The 19,825-nt window shown below is 49.3% G+C and overlaps 2 protein-coding genes across 2 annotated transcripts in view; one reads left to right on the plus strand and one right to left on the minus strand.

Annotated features, from left to right (window-relative positions):
* Positions 1-10,832, plus strand: part of LOC144728931 (uncharacterized) — a 46,300-nt gene extending 35,468 nt beyond the window's left edge. Inside the window, 1 exon segment of the mRNA XM_078608685.1 lies at positions 88-10,832. Within this exon segment, the coding sequence (XP_078464811.1) occupies positions 88-568 (481 nt within the window). The 3' untranslated portion in view covers positions 569-10,832.
* FCF1 (FCF1 rRNA-processing protein) lies at positions 10,833-19,374 on the minus strand. Its single transcript, XM_078608684.1, has 8 exons — positions 19,237-19,374; positions 18,394-18,461; positions 17,216-17,290; positions 16,928-17,076; positions 16,288-16,360; positions 14,848-14,935; positions 12,284-12,378; positions 10,833-11,378 (listed from the first exon to the last, which is right to left on the minus strand). The coding sequence occupies exons 1-8, from the start codon at positions 19,237-19,239 to the stop codon at positions 11,330-11,332; spliced, it is 600 nt and encodes a 199-aa protein (XP_078464810.1). The 5' UTR covers positions 19,240-19,374; the 3' UTR covers positions 10,833-11,329.
* Between the last annotated feature and the right edge of the window lie 451 nt (positions 19,375-19,825).

Raw genomic sequence — 19,825 nt, forward strand, 5'->3', positions numbered from 1 at the left:
ACCCTAAATAACAGGTGCTCGCCAACAGCACTTGCCCCCCAAGAATCGGTTATATCTTTTCCTTTGTCGTGTGCGCGTGCAACACAGGCTGCGCCGCTACAAGCTGCCGCCCTCCAGGCTGGACACGCGTCACCACGCGGAGCCGCACTCCGACTCCCTCGCGCCCGGCCGCCCCTCCCGCTCGCCCTCGCACGGCGCCCTCTCCTCCTCGTCGCCTCCCTCCTCCTCCTCCCGCCCGGCCAGGGCCCCAACGTCCTCAGCAGCACCGACCACCACCGCCGCCGCCGCAACAACAACCACCGGCACGCAGCGAGGTACCGGCACGGCCTCCCAGGCCCGGCCTGGCTCCTCCTCCAACGTATCCGGATCCGCTCGCAGACCCTCCGCACGGGCCGGCGTGTCCTCTAAAGCAAGCGCTGCTACCGCCACTTCTGCCAGCACCGCCGGGCGGTTTGGCTCGGCCGGTCAGCCGCTCGGCGCCGGCGGCGGAGGAATCGTCGGGCAGAGGGCGGCGACGGCCGCTGTGAGGGACGGGAGGCCCAAGCGCAGCAGCAAGCTGAGCAGATAGCCCGGCGGCCTGGCGCCCCTAAGCTCCGCTTGCCTCGCGAGAACTGCTAGCTTCCAAGGTCACGTGTGCGTACGCGTGGGTCTTGAGTGTGTCTTGTGAGCGTGTCTGTGTATGTGTGTGCAAGTGCGAGTGAGGATCTACTGCGTAGCGGTTTGCGCAGTGCGCTTCAATCCCAGCGACTTAAGTTCACTTCCGAGTTGTGATGCACAACATCTGAAGCTGCCCTGGGCCTCTCCAAGGCTAATTCAACCAGAAGAAAGCATTTGCACGCAGTGAAAACCTGATGTAAGGTTTGACAATTTGCGCAGCATTGTGGGAAAGGGATGGAGTGTTGAGAGGTCGGCATTGCTTGATGCCAATGTTTGGGTTTAGAAACGGACTTCGTTCACCGTAATTTACGCTGCAGATGTGATGAGCGTTGGTCGCCAGTACGCGCGTGTGTGTATATAATAGGCATGCGGTAGCGCTGAGCGATACCTGCAGGTGTCGGAGTCGACGCCCACGACACCGGAACTGACGACGCTCGTCGCTGATGCGGTGGCGGGAGAGCACCGTTGGCGTGACCGCGAAACCGAACGACGACCGGTCAAGTTGCGCTGCAGAGCACTCCACTCGCAATCGCATGGTTCAAGAGCTCAACTCCCAGTCGCCGGGCATATTGTGTTCCACCATCGTTGTTATCACTTCAACGTTGATAAAATGAGTGCCGCTCGCTTGAGCAGGGAATTATTGTTTAAGTACCATGGTATTGCTGAGGAAAAGTCATTTGATTGATATTGCGCAAACATTTTTTTTAAGCGTGTGTCTACAATTGCCCAGTATCTTTGTGCTTGGCAATTCTCAGATGTTGCTTGCTAAGCGATACCCAAGATGGCCTTCGGTACGTGTGCGTATCGCAGTGTCCCTCACGTTCCGGCATTGTGATTGCCTGTATCGCTCGGCACTACTTAACGTGATGGCGCACGCACACATGCATGAGTGTACGCGTGTAGACACGTGCCCATTTGCACGCACGGACACACGCAGGGTTGCAAGTCGGCTGGCATGTGTGCATGTACACAGTACGCATAAGTAGCACCTACACACAATTCGCAGGCAGTTTGCAGGACACCGTAACCTCTCTGTGGCCACTCGGATCGCGATTCGCAGCCCACCGTTGAGTGCGTCACCCCATGCACCGTGCGTGTGCGCAGACAGCGACGCACGTGCGTCTGAATCCCAGAGGTAGGCCTCACATCCGCATGCATCACGGCAGTGTGGTGACCGTGCGTCTAACGCCCTCCCGTATTTACGTGTCGGTAATTTTCGTTGCAGCAAATCTGCACGTTTGTACTCTTCCGAAATTCGTTGACATTTTAATGGGAAGGCTGAGAAGCAAAAGTTGGAATGAACTGAGACGCGGTTCTGTGAATTTCACAGCGCCCTTAGCCCCTGTTGTAGGTAGTGTGCAGAATGAGAGTGCATTGCTGATGTTCCAAATGGGCGCCGTGGTGGTGAGATGTTAACTACCTCGCCTGGTATACAGGAGGTCGTGGGTTCGATCCTGACTGATGCCTGTATATTTGGCGGTTGCATGTCTCTCTCCCCATGGTCGCCTGGATATTTCTCTGGGCTTCCCTTCCACATTTATAAACATACGATTAGAGTTGTTTGCTGCTGTATATTTGCACGCGATAAGCCACTTAGTTGAGCTGTCATGTGTGGCTAGGTCACTTCTTAACAAGTATAACCCGTAAAAACAAAGTTTTTCACTATAAATCCTTTATATGCGTGGCGGCTAGAGTCCTCTCGTCCTCTGGCTTGAGATGGCTGCCACCTATGGGTCAGATGATTGCATGGCAGCATTAAGCAATTGGTAATTAAATATAATATTTTTGTCCTAAAAAGTGTAAAATTTTGGAATTTTTTTTTCACGAACATTAATTGTCACGCACAACGAGTTTGTGTGGAAAATGTCAGCTCGATTGGATCACGGGAAGTGGGTTAAAAAACGACCGAAAGATTTGCATGGTCCTAAGCAAGCAAGCAAGTGAACTTAATATAAAGGATTTAAAAAAAAAGAGTTGTATCGCTCAGTGGGCCTTACCTGGTTGTAGAACGTAAGCAAACTTATAAAAGCCACGAGCGCATGCTTTATTTAGGTCGGCCACGCGGTGAGGCAGCTTTGATTTGAGTGAATTTGCGTTCCGACGTTATTTTGGGCGCCCGAGTGGTTGCCGTGAAGACGTTTACGTTGACCGACATCGACGCACTTTGAAGCGACAAAATGGCATTACGAATATTTCACCAAGGTCTGCATTGGCATCGGTGTACAAGCACAAACTCCCGAAAACTCGCCAAATTTTGCCGTTAACACTTTCTTAGAAAACGTCAAAAAGTGGTCATTGTGCACGGCTATGGCGTTCCTCTATGCTTTGTCTGTTTCAAGGCGGTGATAACGATTGGGTTTCGTGTTTTATGATTGTCCAGCGCATTTAATTTGTCGCTCATCTCTCCATTGGCAGCTCTGGGTCAGCGGTTTGTAAATTCCACTTTCCCATGGCGGAAGCGGTTTCTCCAGCACAACTGCCCATTGATGTCTCGCAAAGCGAACACTTCTTTTATTCCACCACGGAGGATATGGCAATCGTGGGGCTGAATCTCCCTACCCTCGACATGGGATTTTAATTCACAACAATTCCATCGCGCATCCATTACGTGCACCTGCATGCACACGACTAACGTTTTAAATATTTTAGAAAACAAGACGTGATAATCATTCCCCGATTTGCTAGCGAATTAAAAAAAAAGGTGGGCTGGCGTTGACCGCGTACGATAAAAACACGCAACATTGCCCCCGTGAGTGGCCAGCCACGGAGTTACAGCATCGGAGCTGTTTCAGCAGCAGCAGCAGCAGCAGTTGTTGTTGTTATTGATTGAAGGAAGAGAGCTGCTTGAGTTGAATGATCCGGACGGGACAACAAATGAGTCATCCTTGTGATTGTTTTGTCGTAAGCACTTTGATGACGAAGGTTTCGAAGGAGTCGAGCAAACATCTCTACCGTTGTGGTGCATTCTGGAGTAGGTGAGATGCTACGAATGGTCCTGCCACATGTACACGAGACGCAGGATGATGGAGCGACGGTGAGGTTGTGGTGAAATGAGTAGCATTGGCCGTAGCGTACAAATGTGAAATGAAATTCGATCACGGATGATTCACGTGGGGCAGAAGCAGTGTCATTCCATGTGGCAGAGGCCCTGTATTTGAAGGATATCTGAGCTAAGTTATTTTGGGGATGAGGCATAGAATTGCTGAGTCGTGTCTCTGGATATCCGGCCTTGCCTCTGGAACTAAATCAATGCAAGAAACCCATTTTCATGTTCATCTGGGATCCAGTTCTTCAGCTGAGATGAAATTTCCAGTGAACCCTCGAGTCATTCGACGCATGGCTAAGAAACATGAGGCTGGAAGGTCGAGGAAGAGTTTATAGGGTGAGTGTTTGGAGGGTGACTTTTGACAAGTAAACAATCCCTGATTACATATTATTCAAGCGCATATAATTAATATCAGAACGTTGTGCTAAGTTAATTTAACATCACAAATTGCAACCCCTCCCAGGCTGTGAGCCGTGATTTGTGTGTTCTCCGCTGCTTTCCTCGCATGAACCCAAGTTGCCGACACGGTCGTTTCCCAACTTTAATTGAGTTGGAATCACTTGGGAATTTTTTTTGTTAATGGAAGCAAATCACAAATGCTAAATAGCAGTATTCTGATTACATCTGAGTGACATAATGGCCAGGGCATTGCTCCATAACCTTCATTCACGTGACCTCTGCTCGTCCCCACAGTAGGGAGCGGCACGTGTTGCACCCGGCCTGGCACATGAGAGTTCACTGCCCGACGGTAAAACAAATCACTTCAATTCTGAGCTGATAATTTAGCCAAATCAAGTGCCGTACCAAATTTTGTGCCGTCATTTGTTCCGTCATTTTTGACCGGGCTGAGACCGTTGACTCCGCTATACCTGATAATCCGCTTTCATCGCAGGCGACTTCTCAGCAACCACGTTTCGTAAATTACAACTCGATAGCCATCGATTCTGCCAAACGTTGTGCCGAGTCCCGCGGCGTGCGTTCTCATGTTGCGGCAGATTTTGGTAAAAAAAAAATCGCCAGAGATGAATTGTCGCCATGGAGGCATCGTAATCGCCGAACTAATGTAACCACGGACAGCGCTGCGATGCGCCTTGGGGTTGAGAAAGACGTTCGTTGCTCGGCGCGACGTCCGACGTTTCCTCTCTACACGCCGACAGCTTCTTCAGGAAGTGAATTGTACAAGAAAACGCATCGGAGAATGACACCACGAAAACCTGCGCAGTGGTAGAACCCACTCTACTGTGACCACTTGTGGTTGTCTCTGACGCCACGTAGTCTGCGCGGATGCCGTAGAAGGCCCCAAAGCGTCGTCCCTCGGTCGCTGTCGTCTTCTCTTGAGCCAGCTCAGCCAGGTGCCCGAGGAGGAGATTTGCAGCCAAGTGGGGTTTAGGTTTTATTAAGGCAACGTTTACATTTTTTTTGCCGCCCTTTTTCGTTTTTTTTTTATTATTAAACGTTTAGTGCAAATGCAACCGGTTTGAAGAAGTTGTGAATATTTAAGAGGTCAGAGTCACGGAGTTAATTTTTTTCATATGGTGGTCACCGACACGCTCTGGTTCGGATAAAATTGTGGAGCTTGGTGGTGACCACCCAGATGAAAGCCAGATTTAACCCAATTACTAACATCTGGTCTTACCAGGTTAGAACTTGGGCCTGCACGGGTTCATTTTTACAAGTTCAACCTGGTTACGATGGCCATACAAGCGGTGATGCTTAATAGTTTTAAACACCCTAGTACAGCTGCTTGGATGAGTGAATGCTGCAGATGTGGAAACCTTAGCTGATAAACTCACTGCTGTGAGTTAAAGGTAGCTGCTAATATGTGTAGCAAAAAAAAAACCTCTCGCACGAGCAAGGTCATGGGCCCCTGTGTACGCGAGATGATGCAGAACGGCTTTAGCGAAATCGTTCACAACAACATTTTTTGGGACGATGCAATTCGTGGTGGTGCGGTCGGGTTAGAGCGTGCGACGGTGGAGAAGTGGTTCTCATCGCTCCAGTTCGACAATGCAATGGCGGGAGGGGTTGAGTGAAGCCGGGGGTTTGTTTTGTGAGATTGGTGGGGCCGTGTGCTGCTTGATGTCCTCTCGCGAGTCAAGGGCTGTCGGTGGCGCGGAGTTAACAGTTTCTGTTGTCGAAGTTTAAACTCGTTGGTGTTGAATGTTCATTTGCTTTCCCTCCATGGAAGCCTGCAATTGTGTATATTTATTGACAGCATTTATTTACCTTCCCTCGTGTACATAATGTGTATACGTTAATTTATTACGTTGATTTTTATGTGTATATATATATGCACGTCGGTAAGTGACCAGTGCACTGCTCGCTAAGCACGCGTCCGTCAACCTCCCGGGCAAAAGAGGGCAACGCCGTTCCGCCACTCCGCTCGCCCCACGCGTCGCTGTCGTGAACCAGCGCCCGCTAACTCGGCTGGTGCCGTGGCTAAGAGGCGCTCGGTTCGCATTCCGGAGGGTCGCAAGTTCAAATCCCGTTCTGAAGTCGACTCGGGCAGAGGTCGGCAACCAAACTAACAAGGATAGCCATTTTTTTCAGATTCGGTAACAATGTCTATATTTGAAGAGCCGCAGTGCCACGTGAATTCGAGGCGGTGGCGCTTAATAAATAACGTCATGAAGTTGCGCTTTGAGAGCCGCCTGCAGCTCCGGTTGCCGCGTGTTGCCAAGCCCTGCTCTTGGGTGTCAGAAATTGAGTGAAGTCAGCATTGGTCTCGCTATGGATAAACTGGTCCTCAGCATGGGAATGTGGAATTTTCAGCACTGCTTAGGGTTGCCAAAGGAGACAAGCTCTTACTTCAGCAGAGAGCCTCTGAATCTCTAGAACAGGAATACGCCCATCGAGACCCATCATTACATTTGGACCCTTGGTTAACCGAACATTAGGCAACCCAGAATCAGTGGAGGAAATTCTGCATTCCCATGGCAGGGACAGTCCTCTGTGGGAAGTTAACAAGTCGTTGTCCTCTGCAAAGTGATGTGACTTTATGAACCCCGGTGGGATGATGGGCCGAGTCATTCCCCAATTGAGATGTTTAACTCGCGACCCGAGGCGTCGCGACCTGAGTGTCCGTGTGCTGTGGTCACTCGTAACGCCGCATGCTGTGGTCACTCGTAACGCCGCATGCTGTGGTCACTCGTAACGCCGCATGCTCGTGCACGGCTGTGGCGGCAGTTGCAGCTGTTGACCCCGTGCCAGCCGGCTAGGTGAGCACACGGACCACGAGGTCAGTCAGCCACTTGGTTTAACGTGACCGTAGACCAGCAGACGTGGAAGGACGAGTTTTAACTCGTCCACGGAGGTTTTCGCAGCCAATGTAATTATTTCTAGATTAGAAGCTTTCGTGACTGCAAGCATTCATATTCTTAGGTTTTTTCGGTAAAGTCACGTAGGTAAAAAATTTAAATTAATAAAAGTAAAATTAAAATAAAATCACTTCGTGATTTTATAAAATAAAATCACACCATGATTTTATTTTACATTTATTAATTTAGATTTTTAAAAGAAAAAGAAAATCACATCGTGATTTTATTTTTATTTTACTTTTATTAATTAAGTTTTTTACCTACGTGACTTTACCGAAAAAACCTAAGAAAAATGTAATTATTCACGATTGATTTTTGGGTTACGCCGAGTAATAATTGTTGACCTCCCCCCCCCTCCCCGCATATCCAATTAGCACGGTTGGCTATGTTGGGTGCGAATAATGATCTAGCCAGATTTGTGTTGTCAAGACCCTCCACCACCCGAGGTGGCATTTGAACCAGAGTCTCACGGAACGTGGCTAACGAAGGCTGCTCCTTGACACGTTAATTTTTTTGTCGGAGCGTCGGCAAGGTGGCGAGCTGCTCTTTCTTTTTGTAGAGCCGAGCGCGCGAACGATCGCCCTCTGGCGCCGGGTGGAGGTTGGCCTTGCGGGGAGTGACTCGGTGAGAAGCGTGGCCCGGTTCCGTGGGGGTTTTGCCCTCCGCGCCCTTTCCCCTCCGCGCCCTTTCCCCTGCTGAGGCGACGCGATGACCCAGCCGCGACTGCACGAGCTGCGGGAGGGGGGCGACTGTTGCTGCTCTCGCGAATGACATCGCGAGAGCACCGACGGCAAGGTCGTTGTTTGACGAAATAGGGGGTGGGGGGGGAAATTACAATTGAACTCTGGACGTTGACGCAAAACTGTACCGTGCAGAAGGTGGGTGGCGATCCAATTCAATAATCTATTGTTTTGTTGTGTTGTTTGTTCTGTCCGGACTGTGTCGTTTGCTCCGGGAGCCTCAGAGCAAGCGCGCACGACTTCCATATAATTTGCACATATCACGAATAATCGACTCTCAACGCGCGGATAATCCGTGCGCAAGTGTCGTGAGCGTAGCCAACCGGGTTTGGTCGACGTCTCGTTACGTGCAGTCGCACTGCGCGCTCCGCGATGCGACGTGCGGGATGACTGACCCTTCGTCGCTCGAGAGAGAGAGAGATACAGCGTTGCCGCCCCCCTGCTTTGTTGAGCGTGCGGCGAGGGGTGTTTGTGCACAGGACCGCGCGAGTGCCTGGCTGTGTGCTGCTGCAATTCGCGACTGCCCCGCTCTGAGCCATTCTAATGTCCGTTGCCTTGCCTTCCAACGTGGCCACACACACACAGGCAGCCACATGCGCACGTGCACACAGACACACGCCCGCGTACTTGCGCGCACACACGAAAGACAAAGATCCCCCTGGACAGACTTGAACAGACTGCTGGGGAAAGTGCTGTTAGTGAGCACCTACGAAGGCTGGCACGGCACGTGAAGGGGAAGATGGGCAGGACCATGCCCGGCCGCCTTTGTCTTCCCACTGGCGATGTTTACACACCGCACCAGGTACTTGTTTAAGGCTGAGTCGACCTAGGAGAGGCCCAGGACCGGTTCAGATAACCGTCGCTGACGTTGGCCATTGGCAGAAGCGCGTCACGAACACACAAGACACACACACAAGACACACACACAAGACGCACACACACAAGACACACACACAAGACGCACACACACAAGACACACACACCAGACACACACACGTGCATTTCTCACTTGTATCGTGTAATTCCATACGTGGTGGTTTAATTGGAACAAAATCTGATTGCTTGATTACTCGTCTGATTACTTTATTTTGTACTGGAGAAATCCATGTTTGAAAACGCACAGGCCAACAAAAATGTATAACTTAAATGGACTGGCTTTGCCTAGCTCGTAACGCCACTCCTGTATATAACTGCATTAAAGTACACGTCTTGGCAACGCCCAGCTAGCTGGCCTATGGAAACCTTAATCTTTCAACACACATGGTTCGACTCAACAGGCTCCATGAAGTGTGCTGGCGTGGCTGACTTGCGATGCTATGAAACGGATTTAAACTACAAGCCTATGACACTTTACCTGGCCGACCCACACACCTTTACATTAACGCTGTTGTTGCGGCCTTCTTTAAAATGTGGGCCGCTTGCAGAGAAGCCACATGGCTTGCCGAACTTGTAATGTTACCACGGACTGTTCTAAGGTTCAGCTGTAAATGCAATACATTAGAAACCCGTGTACGCAGTTGCCGCTAAAGGGACTGCCTTGCCTAAGAAACACTCCATTACACCAACAACTGCTTTAAATTATGCCTGTACTGTATATACACAAGTCGTCGTGTTGGGCTGGCTTGCCTCGCTTGTAATGTATGTCGCTTTGAAGTGCTTTACGACTGCGACCTTTTTGAGACGTTTGTACGAGTTGGGTTTCGTTTTGCCGGCAAGGATTCAACGTTTGGCAAACCTGCTCGCCGACAGACTGACCTGTGCCCTGGCTTGTATCTCTCTCTCTCTTCCGCTTGGTACCCGTGTATAATCTATGTTTGAAGTTTTCGTGACTGCAGGGATCTCTACTCTTTGGTTCTTCCGGTAAAGTCACGTAGGTAGAAAATAAAATAAATCAAGAAACAATTGCTGTGGTTGTCCCACCTGATGACGGACGCTTGTGTTGTGCCCGAAACGTGATTTATTTTTATTTTCTACCTACGTGACAATACCGAAAGAACCAAAGAGTACCCGTGTATAGACGCATTTAAGATTATAAACAAACTAAAAAGCTGCGAACACGCCTCCTAGGCAACGTACCGTAGTGGTTAACATGAGTCCTATAACAGTTGGGAGTGAATTATTTGAATTGTAAAAGAGTGGACCTTTGTCTCTCCCCCGCTGCTTCCATCAATGAAGTCTCTTTGCCATGTGTCAACGCGCAGAGTTCCTCGATTTATTTTTTTTATTTTTGTACGCTGTGCGCACGTTCGTGGGACCTGTAACTTAATTTATTTTATTCCGGCGCTTATTGTAAACACTTGAAGCACTGCAAAAAGGACATCGGTCAGGAACCATTCCCATTGCGTTCTGCTGCTGGAGCAACCCAACATTCCCTTTCGAGGAGATCCGTGAAGCAATCTCGCCACCTCGCGCCCCCATCGAAGCCACCTTGGCCGCATCTCAACCCGGCAGGAACTGCTTGCGAGCTCCATGGGAGCGAATGGCGTTCTAGTTCAGCGTTCTTCATTGCAAAGCCCCTGGTGGTCTTTCGTGCTGTCAAATCCCCAATGGTTTCAAATGTGTGGCAGCCCTCACACTGCTGATGCCTTATTGGCAAATGTACCACCCCCATCTGAAAATGTGAAGAACACTGCTTTAACAGATCTCCCTTGGTGAATGCTGGTCACTGCAAATAGATCTCCGCAAAGGAGAATTACCATCGCTGCAACAGGCATCTGTTGAGAGTGATGAGCCAAGCACTTGTGTGAATATTTGTGGGGTTTTTGGACCCCCCCCCATGTCAATGCATGTGCCTCCCCCCCCCCCCCCATCCGTCAGTGGCACATGAAGACTCGAGGTTTGTGTTTAAAGCATCGAGATCTCATCACAGACCACGACCGTTCACGTCTCAAACTCTGCCTTGTGCATCCACAACCACACCGCAGATGGTTGTCTTCGCAGGTTGGCGACGTATTTTGTCAAACGGCCGTCTGTTACTTTTTAAGTTAACGCTGTGTACAATTTTAAGTGTTAATTTAAGTTCGTTCATTTTTATTTTTTTAAAGTTCAATAAAGTCAGAGCATGGAAGGAAATTGTGGGCTGAAGTTTGTTTTATTCCACAGGCATTTATATATACAGTTATACAATGATGAAAGATAATATCCTCGGACATGAAAAACAACCTCTTGATGATGCGGGTTATACGATTCGGGTGTTTGGCAAATATGGAACGGTGAGCAGAATGCAGGGCACTAGGAGGCGCCAGGTCTGGTGAGTGTTGTATGGCTGTTTAGATTTCTCTGTTTTTACTCTCTCCAAATGTCTCTGGATTTTTCAAGATGTGCATCCATGTTTCAGTATTTTCTGGAAAAACAACAGTTGATCCACCACTCGGAAAGGAAATTTGCTCGACCCTAAACAATAAAATACTTTCAACTGAACAATCACCCTTCGTCATTCTTAGCACAACTCCTATGCCAGGTCATGCACGGACTTTATCGATCCAGTTATACTCAGGGTACACCAGGACAGGGTAAGATTGGTTCGAATCCGCGACGCGAGAGGAAGAGAGCGGAAAGGGCACAGCATCTCAGAACCTGGGTGCTCCGAAATCATCTGGCATGCGCTCGATGTTGTACCTGGGCAGAGGTGGGGGAGGGAGGGCGAGGGAGTGGATAATGAGCATCAAGGCTTGCACAGGCAAACAATTCAGCAGCTTCTTGTGTGCAAAGTCAACGGCAACACAGCAACTTGCTTGCTGTCCCAACGTCTCGAATGTCACTTCCGCTCACCCGGAGCCATGTGCCGGTGCGGTGACCCTAAAAGGGGGGGGTTACGCGTGACCTGCAGAGTGTGCACAGGGCCCAACAAGCTGGGTGGTGACCAGTGTGGCAGCGTCGCCACTGCCCAGAGGTCAGAACGGCACCACGTTTCGGTGAGTGTCCATGTGTAGTGGTGTGTGCACGCGTGTGTCAAATAAACAAAACCTTTTTGTTATTTTACCAAGTCAGGCTCTGAGCTATACAGCTCTTTTTCAGAAATTACCTGGCCACAAATTATAGCTATAAAAGTGCCTGATGTAGAAATGTACAGCAGCCAAATTCTCTAAACGCATGTTTCTAAATGTGTGTGTGTATGTTGGCGGGCAGTTTGTGGACAATGTAGTAGATTAAAGCATGCATATGGTGTCTGTAGTGTGACATGGCATGGTGCAAAGTGTGGTGGGTGCACGGTGGTGTGTTGAATAGTGGGGTGTATGGTGATTGGTGTAGAATAGTGTGTGTGTACACATGTATCGTGGGGGGTTGTGTGCGTGTAGTGGTGGCACAGTAGGGGGCACAGGTGGTGTATCAGCCAGTCATCTCAGTCGACCCGTAGCACCTGCTGGGTCTGCCCCGTGATCTTCCAGCGGGCGTTCGACACTTCACGTGGCCTCAAGGTGCACATGGCCTGGCACAAGCGTCGTGGTGATGTCACCGTCACTTAGTGGCGAATGGCGGTTGTTGTTGTTGTTGTGGTGCACACTGTGTGCGCCGTTACTCACCGGTGGTTGGAGATGTACATGATGGGGACTCCAGGGACTTTGCGGATTCGCCTCTTCAGTTCACGGTCGACTGTTGCCACGATGTAGCACTTGTGCTGCAGAGAGACAGAGACACGTGCAGACACAAACCCCTCACATTCGTATCCAGCACCACCACGCAGTGTAGCAAAGAATCTGCACAACCATCGCATCGCTATCAACTCTAGCATCTACAATCCGGCTCGCTGGATCGCGCAGATCTGTGAAACTCCCAAGCCTGCTGGGCTGCAAGCTGGCCAAGAGGTGGCAGTGCAGCAAATGGAACGTTGATTTTGGGTAAAGGAGGATAGGTTTTTTTTCATACACTTTTTATTTAACTCACTCTGTTGTCGTATCCTCAAAAAATATTGTAACTCAATTTTTACCCACTTCCCAATGTGCTATCGACTGCAAACTTGGTATACTTATGTCATACTGGTGACAATACTATATTCTATCATAAAAAAAAAAATGTAAACAATCTTTTTTATGTTATGTTTCGGCTTGGGTCTAATTGTCCACGTTGGCTGTAAATCACCACGGCCCCTTACGTTATGGCAAGCCTCGGGGCCACTTCCTGGAGTCGTGGAGTTCTGCCATTACTCGTACGGTACATTTCATTAAAGTGTGTTTTTAAAAAAAGTATTTTTAAATATTACTTATTTATTTGGGTTAGATCCTGTAAATATATGAATGTGTCGTTAAAACCCGCCACCACCCGAAACGGCCAACTAGTAAGGGTTGTCACGTAAACAGAACGTGGCCAATTTGTCACTAGTACAGCACTAGTGTATAGTGTAGTGTATAGTGTAGTGTATAGTGGTGTAGTAGTGTATAGTGTAGTAGTGTATATGGTAGTAGTGTATAGTGTAGTAGTGTATAGTGTAGTATATAGTGTAGTAGTGTGTAGTGTATAGTGTAGTATAGTAGTGTATAGTGTAGTAGTGTATAGTGTAGAGTGTATAGTGTAGTAGTGTGTAGTGTACAGTGTAGTAGTGTATAGTGTAGTATAATAGTACAGCACACCGGTGTGTTGGAGAGCCAAGCCACAACATTTACAATCTGGGTACTCGGATTCGGGTACTCAGTTGGCTGTGGCGGGTGGTGGCGGGTTTTAACGACACATTTATATATTTACACGATCGAACCCAAAAAACCCTCTTATGGATGATACTGGTCACGAAAGACGACGTGTTAAACTGAAAGGAGGATAACTTATCAAATCACAGACACGCGCTAAGTGAGGAAAATATTGCACAAAGAAGACGACCTGATTGCAGGCAATGCTGAGGAGAAAACTGGCACGATTTGGACCACATATGTCGGGTGGACAACAGGAAAATGAAAGTTGTTGTTTGGAAAAAATGGAAGGAACCGGACAAAAGAGTTAAGTCCGAACAGAAAATGAATGGCTTAACGACATCAGAGATTGGTGCCATAGAGATGTGGCACTGCGTGAGCATATTCACACAAAACACCCCCAACACGTTCCATTCATTGGCTACCACATTCAGATAAGCCCCTCCCCCTTAACTTGTATTTAAGAGCTTGTCTCTTGGAATTTTGCCTCACTTGATACAGTAAATTTAGCTGTGACGGTCCCACCTGATGACGGCGACTTGTGTTGCCTCCGAAACGTCGTGATTTATTATTTTATTTCTATTATTATTTTCGATTATTTTTATTATTTATTTTTACCTACGTGACTTTACTGAAAAAAACCTAAGAGTATGAATCCTTGCAGTCACGAAAGCTTCAAATCTAGAACAGAGGAAAGTGTTTACAAATAACGAAATGTGCAGTGGACACCTACGGGCGAGCTGCCCATGGACCGTGATGATGAGATTCTCATTTGGAAGAGCAGAGAAAGTTCTCTTGCCTGGACTGGGGCAGGTGGCAGTCGACAGCACGGATGTACTCCTGATCCCTATGCACCCCTAAATACCTCTGATGATGCTCTTTGCACTCTCATGTCCCCTATGAACCTTTTTACTGGTAGGAACCTCTCGGTCACACCAGCCCACATGGGATTATTGTGTCCATCCATCCGTCGTGCATCCAAAAATGTGAGGGGTGGGGAGGGGCCAGGTGGGGAGGGCCTGGGTGGGGAGGGTGGGACTGGGTGGGGCTGGGTGGGGGGTGGGAGGGGTGGGGCTGGGTGGGGAGGGGCTGGTCACCCCATGGTGCCCTTATAAAACTCAACGTTTAACCTACTCACGCCGGCTTGTGCCCGCCCTCACAGTCGGGCATATTTAAGGAATACACCACGCCGCCGTTGACCCTGGCCATTGACCGAGCAACCCAACGTTCCTACCAGCTCCCTCCGCAGGAATGTGTTCAATCTCTGCGTACCTATAACCCTACTTAATCGTGTTCCCAATTAACCTGCATTCCCAATGTACCCATGTCGCCTGCCTATCCCTGTGAAAAAAATATACACCTGTGTCCCCTATATCCTCCTGTAAAAAAACCTAGGTGACCCCTATGTATGCCCTGTGTACTGTGTATCCCCTTGCATGTCCACAAGCACGCATGCCCGTGTGTACCTGTGTGACTCTCTGCACGAGGCAGTCGTCTGCGTAGGTGCCCTTGTGTGAGCAGGGCAGCCGCTCGAAGCGAGGATCCTTAGCGATCCTGCACACACGCACATACACAATGATGCAAGCACATGAGCACACACACATGAGCACGCACCGCGGACACGTATGGACCAACAACTGCCGTTCACCACTAAGTGGCGGTGATGTCATCATGGCGCTGGTGTCATGCTAGGTGCACTTTGAGGCCACATTAGGTGTTGAAGGCACGCCGGGAGGAGGTCACGGAACAGACCCAGGTGATGAGCCACTTTGTTGAACCATCATTTGTGGCCAGGTCGCTTTTGAAAAATAAGCTAATACCTCTGGGCTTTATCTTGCAAGATGAAAATTGATGTTTTTTTGTGTATATTTTGAAGTGATTGGTTTACCTTTCCTATACTTTGCACTGCTATCACGTATTTGTATTGTCTGTCGTAACGTTCCTTAACCGCCCCTACTGGACATCTATGAAAACGAGCTTTATAGCTCATCGGATTCCTCGAGTATAAATATTATGATTCTGAGTGACCACACACTGATGCATGTGCACTCATGCAGAGGCACCGTGCACGTGCACAGCTATGCCACGCACGTGCACGCACACAGGAATCAAACTCACGTCGCTGGGTTCGTTCCTCAACGCTATGCGGCCCCACCGTTTTTTCCCGCATATAACCCGCGTGGTATACCACTTTTTACAAACAAATCAAGACCCTGCGGGGTATATGGAGGTGCGGGCTATTCCACAAATATTTTGCACGTGTGACATGTCATAACTCGTTTAATGTTTTCATGGTAGGACTATCCACTATGCAAAACTTACCTTTGACTAAGACACTGCTGAATAAACCACTCACACTAAAATTGCACATGTTATCACGATTTAAATTATTCGAATTGATTGTACAATGAAACGACAATGTTTGAAGTGCGCACACTGTTTACCGGCGACGGGAGAGCTGGGGAGAGAGAGAGGTGGGGGGGCAACGGCGTTACGGTAGTGCCGCTATTGTCTGCGCAGTGCGCAATCTACCAGTGCTAAAACTGTACTTACTTATCTACCAGTTATGTGTTACTTATTGGATATTTACCTTTACTTATTTACTGTTTTAAGTTCACTCGTTTCCGGTTAGTTTTTTTCTTTATGCACGTTATGATTTTAATGTTAACAATTGATAGTGGAATGTATTACAAACGTAAACTTCGTATTAATATGATGGAATTAAGCTGCGGTAACGACGTCAAAGATATGAATGCATGCGGAGTATATGGAGGTGCAGGCTATCTGAAATTAGTTTTACGCAATTTTTGTGGGGGATATGCGTCTGCAGGTTATATGCGTATGCGGGCTATTTGCAGGAAAATACGGTAATGTTTTGGGGTGTGCGAGTCGGGAGCTCGGCCCACCTGAGCGCCACTCTGTATTTGAGTCCCAGCATCTCCAGCTCGGCCATGACGCAGTCGGTGATGCAAGGAACACCTGCCAAGTCCAAGCAAAATGCACACGTGTCAAACCACATGTACCAGCACTGAACACACAGCTCCCAATTAGCCCAATCATACTGTTATGGCAAGTGCAGTTCGCGAGCACCTATGAAGGTTGGCATGGCATACTCGGGAGTGGGTGGCCAGCACCACGCCCCCGGCCGCATTTGTCTCCCAAGCGGTGATCTTTACACACTGTACCAGGCACCAATTTGAAGCCAAGTCAACCTATGGGAGGCCCAGGACCGGTTCAGATAATCATTACTGGTGTTGGTCTTGAGCGGGAATCCAACTCAGGCTGCTGGGTTCATAGCACAGCATGCTAAACACGACACTTCTGCGCATTTACACACACACACGCACACTCAACCTACGGAGGTCCAGGACTGGTTCAGATGTCACTTTCCACTGATATAAACCGTGACCAGAAATCAAAACGCAGGTCGTCGGAAATTGTAGCGCAGTGCCAAAACCACTACACCACCACAACCACGAAACACACAAACCACGTGCGCACAAACTCGCACACAAGACACCCACACGCAAACACAAGTTGTCGTACACTTGGCGTAGAGGCAGTCCATCATGGACTGCATGACGTCGAGCTTGGCTTTGATGGAGAAGTTGATGAAGTTGGTGTCGACGAGTACATAGTAGGGGGGACCCAGCTGGGTGTTGTACTGGAAGAACAGACACGACGGGTACTGGGGCCTGCAGTCCAGACCCAGGGGGGACACGGCGCGAGGCAATTTCCAATATCACGGTCGGCCCCAAGGACAGTAAATACAACTTCATAATCTGCTCGCGTCCAGCGGCTCGCAGGGTGAACGGGGGACAAAGGTCGACTCACGCGTCCACCTCCTTAATGGCGTTCAGGTCCTTCTTCTTTTTGATCTCCTTCGGCTTCACCCGGTCCTTGGCTTTCCTGCAGAAAAGTGACAAAAACAACGTCATGGGACCTCGCTTGCCAGTATCACAATATAAGAATAGGTTTACTCTTTCTGGCAATGAAACATGGCATTAAAACACAAAATAGATACATTTTGCAAGGAATCATGTTACTGCATTAACCACGCACGGTAGTTGTGGTGGATATGCAAACAAAAACATGTTCTGGTAGTATATGATGATGCATTGTCTTTGAAACGGATTGGTCCACACCAGAGACAGCTTTCTTTTGTCTCAAACGGTGTTAGACCAGAGGATGCCCTCATAGTGCATGGTCTTTATGCTGTTCACCTTTTGGCGTCCTCTGGGCTAACACTTTGAGACTAGGCTCTAAAGAAAGCTGTCTCTGGTGTGGACAATGCATACACTATCAGAGCATGTGTTTTGTTTGCATGTTTACCACAAGTATATGTGGTTAATGCAGCCATCACTCCTTGCAAAAGGTTTAAATTTGGTGGTTTAACATCTTAACACCTCCTGTTTTATTGCCAGAAAGGGTAAAAACTATTCTTGACAAGCGTGCATACAGGGATCACGGTCTCCCGTGTCGCCTACGTGGACTGTTGGCCCGAGTTTAAGCTTTACACGCGATTTAAATGTAATTTAATGAGTATTTTGTAAATTACACGGTGTAGTTAATTTTACTCTAAATGACGTGACTTTGGTAAGGTTATTTGCATCTACTGTATTTTGCCGATATCTTAAGACGATTTTTTTTTTATTATACCAGGTAAGGCCCACTGAGCTATGCAGCTCTTTCAGAAGCGATCTGGCCACCAAAGTGGTTCATCACATGGAAATGTATTGCAGCCAAATACTCGAAATGCACGTTGATTTGAAATGTGGAGGGACCTGGAGAAAAATCCACGCGACCACGGACAGAGATACACGCAAACTCCAAATATACAGCAGGAGTGAGAGGGTCGGGATCGAACCCACGACCTCCTTGCATATAAGGCGAGGGAGATAGCATCTCGCCACGTCTAACAGAGTTTTAATCGAGAAGAGGGTCAGCAAGGCGAACGATGCAGCAAGGCTACTGCGAAGCTCGACGTCGCGGTGTTTGCTTGAACCACGTACAGGCGCTCGTCCCGCAGGTTGATCATGCGCTTCATCGTCGCGAACTTCTTGGTCTTCTTAGCCTTGCCCTGGGAACGGTGACAGACAACAGCAGCGGATGAGCAACGTTACGCCAAACGCGGGGAATGACAAGCGTCACCCTGAACTCGCTCTCTCACACCGCGTCGGCGTCTACCCCCCCCCCCCACACACCAGAGGTCGCAAACGGGTTTTGATTCCTTACCCGTACCCGGCCGCACCAGGGTCGCAAATGGGTGCCCGTACCCGGCCGGGTATGGGTACTCGTTCCCTACCCGTACCCTACCCGAAATGAGTGACAAACGGTTACTCACCAGTGACTCACGGCCTACCCGTACCCGGCCCCACCAGGGTCGCAAACGGCTACCCGTACCCAGCCGGGTACGGGTAGCCGGGTATCGGGTAGGGTACGGGTATCGGGTACCCGGTTGCGACCTCTGCCCCACACTCTCGAAACGAGCCAAGGGGTGGGGGCGAGTCCGTGTCCACATTTCGGTGTTAGTCGCGTATTGCTTCCCACAATTGCTCAATAAAAATCGCAGGATATTTCGAGATGACAGCTTGGCGAGGCCCTTCGTCCATCAGCGGATTGAGCAAGGCTAAATGACACCGAATAATCGGTGCTCTCAAATCATTCACCACCGCAGTGGTTCAATGCGCCGCGCAGTGAACCAGGCCGCGGCCACGACCAGCGGCGAACGAGATCTGAAGCGCCCCCCCCCCCCGCCGCCTATGACCGGCGTGGTGAAGTATGTCCGAACAAAACGGTGACGCGGCGTTCATTCAGCAGCGGCTAGAGAAAGCGGTCCGCGCGGAGTGGGTCACCATTCTCCCCGCTGGCGACGATGTCCACGTGCGGCCTCCTACACCTTCCCAGAGAGCCTCTGCCGCGACCTTTAACCCTCCACTTCCGGCTACTGCACTTCCGGCTACAGCGGGAAGGGGGTGGGGCACAGGTCACGTGGGGCGCGGGAGTTTACCGCCACCGATTCTGGAAGACGTCTTCCGGAAGACGAATTCCCGTTCGTTTGGTCTCATTCCTAACTCAGAAGATAGCTTCCGGAAGACGAATTCTCGTTCAGTTGGTCTCATTCCTAACTCAGAAGATAGCTTCCGGAAGACGAATTCTCGTTCGTTTGGTCTCATTCCTAACTCAGAAGATAGCTTCCGGAAGACGAATTCTCGTTCAGTTGGTCTCATTCCTACTACAATACAACTTCCGGAAGACAAATTCTTGTTCAGTTGGTTATATTCCTAATTCAGAAGATTACTTCCGGCAGATTAATTATTGTTCAGTTCTTCACATTCCTAACTCAGAAGTTGCCTTCCGGAAGAGGAATTGCTGTGGAGTTCGTCACGTGATGTCAATAACCGATTTACCTTCGACCCGCGCGGGCGTGTCCCTCAATGACCA

The sequence above is a fragment of the Lampetra planeri genome, chromosome 30 (genome assembly GCF_965212315.1).
Source record: "Lampetra planeri chromosome 30, kcLamPlan1.2.h2, whole genome shotgun sequence".
Classification (NCBI taxonomy): Eukaryota; Metazoa; Chordata; class Hyperoartia; order Petromyzontiformes; family Petromyzontidae; genus Lampetra; species Lampetra planeri.